The following is an 11,924-nucleotide window of genomic DNA, read 5'->3' on the forward strand; positions in this document are numbered from 1 at the left end:
ACATAACTAATTTGAAGTTTTTTTTTATGTTTTTTTTAAGCCTCTTAATTTCTATATTTATTAATTATGATTTTCACATTCATTGATGTTAGAGTTAAGGAGTCGTTTTTTAGAGTGAACGCCCATTTTAATTCATCACTAAAATTACACAATTCAAATTAGTTATTTATACAAAAAACTGATTTAATCATTTACAATATTTAATCGGACCGTATTACTCTTTCTGTTAATATTTTTTTAAATCGGATTTTTTCATACTTTTAAATCGACTGGACTGCCACGTTGGTTTTGACTTTTATTTTTTATTTTTGATTTTTTAAATACTAAATTTATTTTTAATTATAATTTCATTTTTAAACAATTCTGAATTAATAATATCAAAAAAGTCAAAATTGTTTTTTATATGGAATTGAACTCAGGACCTTTACCATCTGAATTTCAAACAAAAAATTATAAAATTTGTATCATTGGGGTCTCGAACCCATGTCCGTTCAAATTAAATGATAGTTTACAATTAGACAAATCAATTTCTATTGTTAATATTCTTAATAATGAATATTTAAGTAAATAATTCAGAACAAACATTGACTTATTTCAAATAACAAACAAATAAATATTTACAGATTTTAAATAATACAAAAATTTAAAAATAAAATAAATAAAATATAAATCCTAAATATAATTAATCAAATAAAAATAAATATATTAATATTTAATTGAATTACTATCAAACTAATTGATCATTATTTAGTTTGAATTAACTAAATAATTTTAAAAATTAATTGATTATTTAATTTAAATTGATTTAATGTTTTTAACAATTAATTGAATTACTATTAAATTAATTAATTATTATTTAATTTGAATTAGTTTGAAATAAATAAATATTTATTTGAGTGTATTTCAATTATATATAATTTAATTTATTTTTAATTGATTAAATATATTGAGGATTTACATTTTATTAATTTTATTTTTAAATTTGTGTATTATTTGAAATTAGTAAATATTTATTTGTGTGTTATTTGAAATAAGTAAATGTTTGTTCTAAATTATTAAGTTAAGTATTTATCATTAAAAGTTAAAAGTTACTTTAAAGTTAAAGTTAAAAATAAGAGTTTTTAAAATAAAGTTAAAGTTGTTTGGTTATGATTATTTTTTAAAAGTTATTATTTTTTAAAAGTTATTTTTAATTTAAAAGTTGTTTCGTGTGTGTGTGTATATATATATATATATATATATATATATATATATATATATATATATATATATATATATATATATATATATATATAAAATGCGTATTATTTAATTGTTATATTAACATCTATAAGTTAGTGTATAGTAGAAGAAATTCATAATATTATTATTGAAAATTATTATACAATGAAACAAAATATAATATATAAAACAAATAAAAAGTTGGACAATACTAGTATCTACAAAAATGATGATGTAAACACAAGAAGAAAAAAAAATAAAACATAACTCTAGATGTTATGAACCGTAGAAAAAATTGAAAAATTTCTGTCTACTACATTAGCGTCATTTTTTTTAAAGAAAAGTGCTTTCGTTGGGATTCGAACCGCGACCACATGTTTTAAGCTCCGAAAAAGTTGGTTTCAACGCCTTTTTTACAAGCTCCTTTTATTCAATTTTTTCTCTTTAAAAAAAAACTACTTTTTTTCATAAGAGCTTTATGAAAAATGTGTTTGGCCCTCCATCTCCTTATAAGGAGAAGAAAAGTAGATAAAAAGTTGGGCCAAACAAACTTTAAGAATATTAACAATAGAAATTGATTTGTCTAGTTGTAAAGTGATTATCATTTATCAGTCCTATTTTTTTAAAACATTGAAATATTGTTGAAAGAATATGTTAGAGAGAGAATCTCTACCCTCTCTCTAACTTGTTCTTTCTCTACGGGCTTCACAATGGGTACGCTGCAACGTTCTCATGATGGGTGGACTAAGGTGGATCGGAGAAATGGTAGATCGAGGATAGAGGAGAAATGGGATGTGGCCGAAGGAGGAGGGAAGAAGGAGGCGGGAAAGGCAGTATCTACTTTCTATGTCACTAACTTTGGAAATAATTGGAACGCTAGGGACTTGTTGTTTGAATTTAATGAGCTAGGGGATGTCGATGAAGTTGTTATTCCTCTAAGGAAGGACAAGAGAGGGAGTCGTTATGACTTTGTTCGTTTCCATAACGTCGCGGATGAGAATCTTATGGCTATTAAACTGGATAAATTGTTGCTTGAAGGAAGGAAGCTTTTCGCGAATATTCCGAGATTTCAGAGACAAGTGAAGGCTCATACCCAACAGCCATGGAAGAAGGAAGATTTTGGTAAGGTGGTTTCAAGTGAAGAGAAAGGAGGGAGATTTCAAGGCCAAAGTTCTAAGGCCTGGGTGGACAGACGCTCCTTTGTAGATGTCATCCATAACCGGAAAGCTCATGTTATCGAATGCTCCAGTGGAGTCAAACAGGTGGATAGAACAGTGTTCTTCTCCATGGAGAAGGAGAAGCTTAACAGGTACAGAAAGGCATTTACAGGGATCATCAAAGCTCCTGAGATGGCCATGGAACTTAAGCATCTATTCCATGAAGAAGGCTTATTCTCTATCAGATTAACCCTAATGGGCCCTAATTTATGTATTCTAGAAGACTTAGTGTGTGGAGAGGTGGAGATTTTCATTGAAGAATGAAGAGGGTAGTGGGAGCAATGGTTCAACTCTATTAGACCATGGGTTCCTAGCGGTGTAGATTGTGATAGATTTATTTGGTTGAGAATCACGGGTATTCCTTGCCATGCGTGGGGAGATAGTTTCTTCAAAATGCTAGCGGAAACCAGAGGCTCTTTCATCAAATGTGATGAGCAAACTGTTGCAAGGATTAGGATGGATGAAGCGTGTACGTGTATAAAATCCGGGTGGAAAGAGGTGATCAATGTAACAGTCAATACAATCATAGATGGAGTGTCTTACCATATTGGCATGAGAGAAGATACTTCTTTGTTTAAGGAAAAGCCAACGTTTTGTAGAACTGTGGATGAAGATGACTCTGCATCTTACGATTCTCCGTCGGGAATCTATTTCGACGATGTCATATCCGGCGACGATATTATCAAGGAAGAAGATCATAGAGAGGTTCCAAGGCATGTGAAAAGGACAACTCATGAGGTGCAAGACAGGGAGGAGGATGTTTCTAAATCAGGTAGCATAGATGTCAGGCTAACTCTTTCACAAATCAAGGAGAACCATTTGGCCAAAAGCAAAAAGGTGGTTTTTGACTTTCATGGAAAAGATGGCGTGTCTAGTGCAATAAATACAGATGATAAGGCATTTAATTCTATTTAGGAGAACTTATGCAACATTGATGGAAATAAAGTACGTGACTCAGTAGAGAGAGACTTCCATATTGTCAATGTCAATGCTGGTGGGTTCGCAGATAGGCAAATTCCTTTAACGAATAATGATGGGCTTTTGGAGAGTGGGTCGGGGGAGATAGGCCCAATTTTGTTTGACAAGGAATGTAGGAGATTTTCAGTAAAAGAATCATCTTTAATCGCGGTCAAAAAGAAAAAACACAGACCTGCCCGTGACCTGGGGAAAAACGTGGAGATTGCTTCATCCTACTACGCCTGCATAGCTCCAAGGAATGGATCCAGATCAAAGTCAGGTTCGGTTCCACCGGAAGTTGCGGTTTCGGAAGGATATTCCATATCAAACGATGAGTTCTTACCCTACACCTCTATTTCTACTTCAGATATCCGTTGTTGCAATAATAGAACGTCGCTCAATGCTAATTCTGGTGTGGGAAAGAAGTTGTGGAGATCTATCTCTAAACTAGGGGTTATTGGTGTCATCGATGATAGTATGAGTGTTAAATTATTGGAGGTTTTAGAGCTGAAGGACAAGAAGGGGCTGGAAGATAAGAAGATGGTTCCAAATTTGTTATCATGAATTTAATTTCATATAACATTAGAGGAGGGGGATCTTCTTCCAAAAGGAAAAGAATTAGATATTTGATTCAATCTCATAAAATTGAAGTGTGTTTTATACAAGAAACTAAAATTTCTTATTTTAACGATATCCTTGCGTGTTCTTTTTGGGGGAGTAAGGAGGTGGAGTGGATGGCGTGCAACTCATTGAGAGCGTCGGGCGGGATGGTTATTCTTTGGAGGAGAGGATCTTTGTCCCTTAATTACAGTTTCATCGGGAAAGGGTATGTCGGTATCAACATTAATTGGGGAGGCGCTAGCTACAATCTCGTGAATGTGTATGCTCCTTGTAGTATGATGGAAAGAAGGTTATTGTGGAGCTCTTTATTAGATAGGAAGAGGAAGAGTGGCATAGAGGAGTGATGTGTTGTTGGGGATTTCAATGAAGTTTCTTGTAGGGAAGAAATAATAGGGGAAGGTCATTATCACAATAGTAGAAGAATGATGGAGTTTTGTGGTTTCATTGGAAGCATGGGGCTGTTTGATATTCCTTGTTTGGGCGGAAAATTTACTGGGTTCAAAGATAATGGGAAGGCTATGAGTAGGTTGGATAGGTTCTTGATCTTTAGGAAGATGTTAGATGATTGGCGTGTGGTAAACCAAAGAATTGAGCATAGAGACATTTCGGACCATGCCCCGATTCGTTTGAACATTGGTTTGGTTGATTGAGGCCCTAAACCCTTTAGGTTCAACAATGCGTGGTTTAAACATGAAGGCTTTAAAACCTTTATAAATGAGTAATGAGGGAAGTTGAATGTTACGGGCCCGTAGGGGAGATTACATCTTGTACGAGAAACTTAGAAGTTTGAAGAATCGTCTAAGAGATTGGAATAGAGAGGTGTTTGGGTGGATTTATTTGAAAGTCAAAGAGGAGGTGGAGAATATCAATGAATTGTATAATTTGTTGGTGGAAAATATTGGTGGGAATGTAGAATCCTTGGTTCAAAGTAGAAGGGAGGCAACGAAGGAGATTTGGAATCGTTTGAATGCGAAAGAGTGTATGCTTAGATTAAAATCTAGGCAACTTTGGATGAAAGAGGGAGACAAGAATTCTAGATTTTTTCACAACTCAATTAAGAATAGACAAAGAAGGAATGCTATCACTTCTTTGGAGGGATTAAATGGTAGGGTGGAGGGTGTTGCAAACATCAAGAAGGAGGTAGTCAATTATTTCCAAGATTTTTACAAGGAGGAGGATTTTGAAAGACCCATTACAAAAGGTTTAGATTTTACGTGTTTGAGTGTTAGTGAATCCGGTCGGTTGGAGAGTCCTTTTTCGGAAGAGGAGGTGAGAGATTCTGTGTGGTCTTGTGATGGCAACAAAAGTCTCGGGTCGGATGGATTTTCGCTAGATTTTTTCAAAAACAATTGGGAGGTGGTTAAAGAAGACGTTGTTAGACTTGTTGTGGATTTTCATGAGAAGACAAGGCTTACGAAAGCTTGTACTTCATCTTTCATTACCCTTATCCCTAAAGTGAAAAATCCCCAATCGTTGACCGAATATAGGCCAATATGTCTCGTGGGAAGTTTGTATAAGATTGTTGCAAAACTATTGGCGGCTAGGTTGAGGAGTGTTATTGGGAAGCTTGTCTCGACAAATCAAACGGCCTTTGTCCCGGGTAGATGCATTTCGGATGGTGTTCTTGTAGTTAATGAAGTGTTGGACCTTGCTAGAAGAGATAAAAGAAGTTGTGTGGTTTTGAAAGTTGATTTTGAAAAGGCGTATGATCGAGTAGGTTGGAATTTTGTTAGACATGTCTTAGTTCGTATGGGTTTTGGTGTTAGATGGATGAGATGGATGGAATGTTGTATATTTCAAAATAGTATGTTCGTCCTTATCAATGGTAGTACTTCAAAGGATTTCAAGGTTGAGAAAGGTTTTCGTCAAGGAGACCCATTGTCTCCTTTCCTATTTGTTTTAGTCATGGAGGTTCTTACGGCTTTAATGCGGAAGGCTAAAAACATAGGCGAATTTCGGGGGTTTAAGTTCAATGATAGTGAGGAGGTTGATATGCTTCAATTTATGGATGACACAATCATTATATTGGAGGGAGACACTTCAAACGTTTGGAGTATGAAAACTATACTTAGGGGATTTGAATTAATTTCGAGGTTGAGAATAAATTTTCACAAAAGCAATCTATACGGGATAAATGTTGGAGATTGGTTCTTAGAGGCGTCATCTTCTTTTCTTTCTTGCAAAGTGGGTAATCTCCCGTTTAAATATCTTGGCGTCAAAGTGGGTAGCAACCATAGGAATCTTTAATTGTGGAAAGATTTAATTTCGATGTTGAGGAAGCGGCTGGCCGCGTGGAGAGGAGCCAATTTCAACACATAGCAGGTCGTATGGTGTTGATTAATTCAGTGCTTAACGCTATCCCTATTTGTTCGTTATCCTTCTATAAGGCCCCGGTGAAAGTGCTTAATGATCGATTCATTGGGTGTCTTAGGATGTCATTTGTAATCCTCGAGAGGAAGGAGGTTTAGGAGTAAAAAATGTGGAAATCATGAACGCGATGTTAATTTCCAAATGGAAGTGGAGGATCTTGTCGGATGACGAAGCGGTTTGGCGAGGCATTCTTAAAGCTAGATATGGTAACTTAAAATTAAAGGTCTTAGTTGGGGATATTTCACTCGTGGGAAAGAAAGATTATTTTTGGTGGAGAGACCTTTTGATTTCTGATAACTACGCTTTCTTGCACGAGAATCACTTCGCGGGGGCTGTTGACTTCTGTGTAGGCAATGGGGAAAACATACCATTCTGGTATGCTTGCTGGACGGGCCGGCAGCCCCTCATGGAGGCATTTCCAGAAATTTTCCAACATACGGTTAACCATCTGATGTCAGTAGCTGAAGTGGGGTCGTACACTATTGAAGGATGGAAGTGGGATATACAGTCTTTGGCTTCAAGTAATAGTGATGTTCCGTTATCTCTTTTGGAAGATCTTATAACAGTGCTACAGCCGTTCCTACTGTCCCAATCCGCAGCAGATTCGTTTCAGTGGCGAGGGAATTCGGACGGAGTGTTCTTCAACCAATCGTGCTACAACAGATTTAAAATCAACCTCTCTGGGCCTCCTCTTCAGTAGCCTTTGGTCAGTGCCATCAACACCATATGGAAGGTAAAAGTCCCTCCAAAAATTTTGTTTTTTGGTTGGCGTTTTTTGCATAACAGAGTAGCCACCAAAGATCAATTGTTCAAGAGGGGAATTTTGAAGGAACATAATGACTTGCTTTGTGTTATGTGTATGACGGAGGTCGAATCCTTATCTCATCTTTTTCGGGATTGCGAGGTTACCGCGCATATTTGGAAAAAGGTTTTTGAGTGGGTTGGTCTCGGATCGGTGTTGTCTTTTGAGAAGTTTGTTTATTTCTTCTATTTTTGAGATAAGGTCAAGTCTTCGTCCAAAAGAACCACCGCGAAGGTGATTTGGCTAGCCACGGTGTGGTCCTTATGGCTTAAGCGTAATGCTATAATTTTCAAGGAGAGTTTTAGTTTTACCGAATGTATGTCGGAGATCCTTCCGCTCACTTGTTTAGAGCTATAGGAGCTTTCTGCTTGTTTTTGGGTGGAGTGTCTATTATACTCCCTTGATTAATTCCATTGCCTATTAAAAAAAATCATTTATCGGTCCTTGGTTTGAGACTCCATTGGTACAAAATTTGCAATTTTTGGTTTTAAATTCAGAATTATTTAACATTATTAAAAATCTTGAAAATTATTTGTCATGAATGCATATTGGTCTAGTGGTAAAGACTTAAGATATTGTTTAAATTTTGTAAGGATTAAATCGAGTCTTGTGAAGGACTATTTTTTTTTTTGTGTAAGCAAGAATTTTATATATAGGAGAACTAATGGTTCTCCAACCTTGATACACATGAAACGGAATAAAACCGCCAAAGAAAGATATTACAAACCAATTAAACTTACGACATAAAAGACACCGGGTCTTTACTAAACTCGTAAAAATTATAATTAGAATATGCAATATCTCCAAAAAAAAAAGACCATCTCCATATCAAAATCTTGATATTCCAAATCATGTTAGTAACATTTCAAACCTCATTCCTAAAGCAAAATCCATTTCTTGTCACCCAAATAATCCAAGAAGTGGCTAACCAAACCACCCCTAATTTGCCTTCTTTAATTCTTTCGACACAGCCCATCGAATGTCATTCCATAAAAAAGGGGATACATTCTTCGATATTCTAACCCGAAAAATCCACCCACTTAGCAATCTCTTTCCAAACAAATTTAATCACATTGCATTTGAAGAAAATATGGTCCCTATCTTCCAAATACATATCACAAAAAACATACTTTAAATTAGAAAAAGTTATGTTAATACCTCTATACACCAATTGATCTTTTGTGGGAAGCCTGTTCGCAAAAAGCCTCCAACCGAAGCTTTTAATCCTAAAAGGCACCTCCATCTTCCAAATTAACTCCAAAGCATCATCCCACCTATTGTAAGGTCCAAAGGGGATGCGCGCTTGAGCATAACGGGAATAACAAGACGACACCGTAAAGCCTTTCTCCGCATCAAGAGACCACTCTACACAATCCTTCGCTTCTTGTAACCCCCCAAAAGACTCCAAAAGATCCCATAAAACCGTGTACTCCAAGAAAATACCCGATTCATGAAGGACTAATTTAAATTGTGTAATTTTTGTGAGGGATCAAAATGAATATTCACTATTTCTTTTATAACAACAAAAGCAAAATCAATGTATTTTATTAATCAAATGATGTTCAATACTTGTAATAAAAAAATGATGTTCAATACAATACAAACTACTTTGGAGCTGTAACAGATTACCACAACTTCCAGTAGCTCTTAGTAACCGGCTACCTTACCTGAAGTGTGTAATCGGTTAACACAACTTCCAGTAGCTCTTTGTATCCGTTTACCAGAAATGCATAACCAATTACCAGTTTGTAAATTTTGATTTTATGTTTACTTGGTTAGATGTAATGTTGTGTAAGTATAAATAATCCGTTGGGTTCTAAATTATAAGATCACTATTCTACATTTTCTACCCTATTATCTCTGACTCTCATTTTCTCACTCTCTTCATCATCAGTGTTATCTTTGTGATTGTATTTCTCACTATATAGTAAGTAGAGCATGTTTCACGCCAAACATGTCATACCAGAACCATCATCACAGTTGCAGCGGAAGATTATAATTAGTTATAAAAAACGATTTATAAATATAAAATTTCACCATTCAAATATAGTATACATTAAGTCACGCACACAAAACAGTTGTGATCACTAAAGCATGTTTTGATTTTAATCTTGACATGTTTGTATCAATTTACATAGAAGTTAAAAGCTCGTCTCGTTCAGGCTCCCTTCTATCCAACTTACTAACATCTGAAGTGCAGCTTTTGGTTGATCCATAGGAACCATATGTCCGACACCATTCACCTGTTACACAACACATAAACATAAGTAACCAAAAATGAAATCAACAATGTAACACTCAAGAAAAGTATAAACTAACCTTTAGAAAAGAGAGAGGTCCATAGCTATTCAACAATCCTGCTTTTGTACCATCAACCAAAAACTGAACTGTTTTGGATGCCGCAAACTGTTTTTGACCTGACCATTTCATGCTATGAACCCAATTTGAATTCCCTGTCATATGATTGCAAATTAGAATAACACACTAAGAGTTTGAAATGTCCTATAACGCAAAGAAATATCACTCACCAAGCCAATTGCAAATAAAATCAAATTCTCCAGCATATATAAGAACCTTGATTCCGTCTTCAAGAAGTGAAGGAATATCCACTTCAAGGTTTCTCATCCAATCTTGCAGCATAGCATTGTATACTACTTTGCTGCATGAAACAAACTCTATATCTCCAACACCTAAAGCATCCCTAACTGATTTCTTATTTAGAAGAGTCTCAAGATTTGAGAAGTCATAACACAATGGTTCCTCGCATGTCTTTCTGATGTCATAGAACTATAGTTTACAAGATATTAGTTAAATTAACACGAAAAAAAGTAAGTTTGTTTGGTTATGATTACTTACATTAATGTTTCCAACAATGGACAAGATATTACTCATTATCCTTTCGCATTGACTTAAGGCTGTTAAGCAACTTTCTCCACCTTCACTCTCTAATAAATCCAACACATAGAAAGTTGTAAACAAAAATGAGTCAAAGAAGTTGATATAAGTGTAAAAAGAATTTTGTACCACAAGTTTTGGTGGCGTCCAAACACGGTGGGATAAACTTGTTGATATCAGTTTGATCTTCCTTTGTAATCAATTTGTTATCAACCGCAAACTGAGTGTACGCTTGGTACTGAATTCCCGCAAACAAAAGAGAATGGCATCTGATGAACCTAAAAACAAACCAAAAAGGGTAAGGATCACCTACGATCCTCTCAAGGTGAATCCTTTTGAAGCTATGATGTCTGGAAACTACTCTAGACGTGTGTATCAACCCCTTGAAGGTATCCCTGAATCACCTCCCTCTTCACAGACCTCCACCACCTCTTCTTTTTCTTTCACCTCTCTGGAACCACCATCTTCACCATCTGATATCCTTTCTCCCTCTACCCATCTCACAGATATCTCCTCACCGCTCTCTCACCCTTTTCCCACCAGAACACCTAACCCCTAAAGTTTTGTGTTTCCTGACTCCAGATTCACAGTCAACCCTCCTACACCTATCACTCATGCTTATCTAGAGCTTTTACACTCAGATGTAAATAGCTGGTTGGATATTCTGGGTGCTGCTCACCTTAATCATCTGGATGAGTACGCTACCTGCAACCTCTGGGACTCCTTTCTCTAGGATTTTCTGGTTAGGGCTACGGATGTCCAGAGAAGGATCATGACTGAAGCACCTGGTGCTCGTGGTCTTCTCTTGGAAGTTGGTGAAAGCAGCTATCACCATCTCATCAGGAACAGAATAGTTCTTGAAGAGAGGATACCTGCAGATGAGATGGAAGAAGGAAACCCCTGCAGAGACATTGTGGTATGGAGACCAAGGTTTCCAGTGCTGACTGGAGATTTTCAATGGTTGTTCAATTGGTTCAGAATGAACCCTTCTGAAAGCGCTCCTCACATGGTCTTTCCAGAAGTGGTTTATCCTGCAGAAGTTGCTGGTCCAATTCCTCCAACAAACCTTGCAGCTATTCTTCAGGCATTGAAAGTTGGAGCTTCTGTGTTGCCCGAGCCAGAATATGCTGAGGCTGAAGACCTTCCAAGAGATCACTGACCGGATTCATGACATACTGGCGCAGATTTTGTCTAGGCTAGGGTCTTAGTCTTTGGTCTTTGTAGTTTTCTTTGGTTGCTGCATCTGCTTATTCAGCATACATCTTTTGTAATTCTGTTGGTTTAATCAATGAAAAGCTTTTTCTGCATAACTCTTGTACTTCTGCTTATTTTATCAATGACTATTTGTTTCTCTTTCCATTTGTTCTGTGGATACATCTGAATCTTTTACATTCTTTTTGATGTTATGACAAAAAGGGGGAGAAATAGTGATAAATGATTTGATTTATATTAGCAGTTGCTGGGAAAAAAGCCCCCACATTACTAACAGAAGCTGCAAGCTTCATATCTTTCTAAGTTGTTTTGCAGGATTGAAAGCTCAACATTAGAAGCAAAATCATGAGGAATCGCAAATTCTGTAAAAGGAATATGCTCATGGAAACTGAAGCAAGCTGAGTGCTATGAAGCTTCAGAATCAGAAGCAGGAAGAAAGAAGTGTGATGATATTCTGATAGAATATGCATTAACTTATTTTCTGTCCTTAACATGTTCTAATAATCCTATATCTTATCATATATAATCTGATGCATTGTGTATGTTCTGATATATATATATATGTGATAAGTTATGATTTATTCATGCTACAACTTTTGTTGTGGAGTTTGTTCTGTAACATTTCAGGA

General features: G+C 35.9%; 1 protein-coding gene across 1 annotated transcript; it reads right to left on the reverse strand.

Annotated features, from left to right (window-relative positions):
• Positions 1-9,020: 9,020 nt before the first annotated feature.
• LOC131628256 (serine carboxypeptidase-like) lies at positions 9,021-10,995 on the reverse strand. The gene is made up of 6 exons (XM_058899116.1): positions 10,956-10,995; positions 10,045-10,133; positions 9,717-9,975; positions 9,508-9,641; positions 9,376-9,431; positions 9,021-9,108 (listed from the first exon to the last, which is right to left on the reverse strand). Exons 1-6 carry the CDS (start codon positions 10,993-10,995, stop codon positions 9,021-9,023), a joined length of 666 nt encoding a protein of 221 aa, XP_058755099.1.
• Positions 10,996-11,924: the final 929 nt, after the last annotated feature.

The sequence above is a fragment of the Vicia villosa genome, unplaced genomic scaffold, assembly GCF_029867415.1.
Source record: "Vicia villosa cultivar HV-30 ecotype Madison, WI unplaced genomic scaffold, Vvil1.0 ctg.000436F_1_1, whole genome shotgun sequence".
Taxonomy (NCBI): Eukaryota; Viridiplantae; Streptophyta; class Magnoliopsida; order Fabales; family Fabaceae; genus Vicia; species Vicia villosa.

Coding starts and splice junctions, on each gene's coding strand:
- LOC131628256 (XM_058899116.1), bottom strand. CDS start 10,995: ATGTCTCTGCAGGGGTTTCCTTCTTCCATCTCATCTGCAG. Junction 9,976..10,044: donor CCATTGTTGGAAACATTAAT/GTAAGTAATCAT, acceptor TGTAAACTATAG/TTCTATGACATCAGAAAGAC. Junction 9,109..9,375: donor CCAAAAGCTGCACTTCAGAT/GTTAGTAAGTTG, acceptor CTTACTATATAG/TGAGAAATACAATCACAAAG.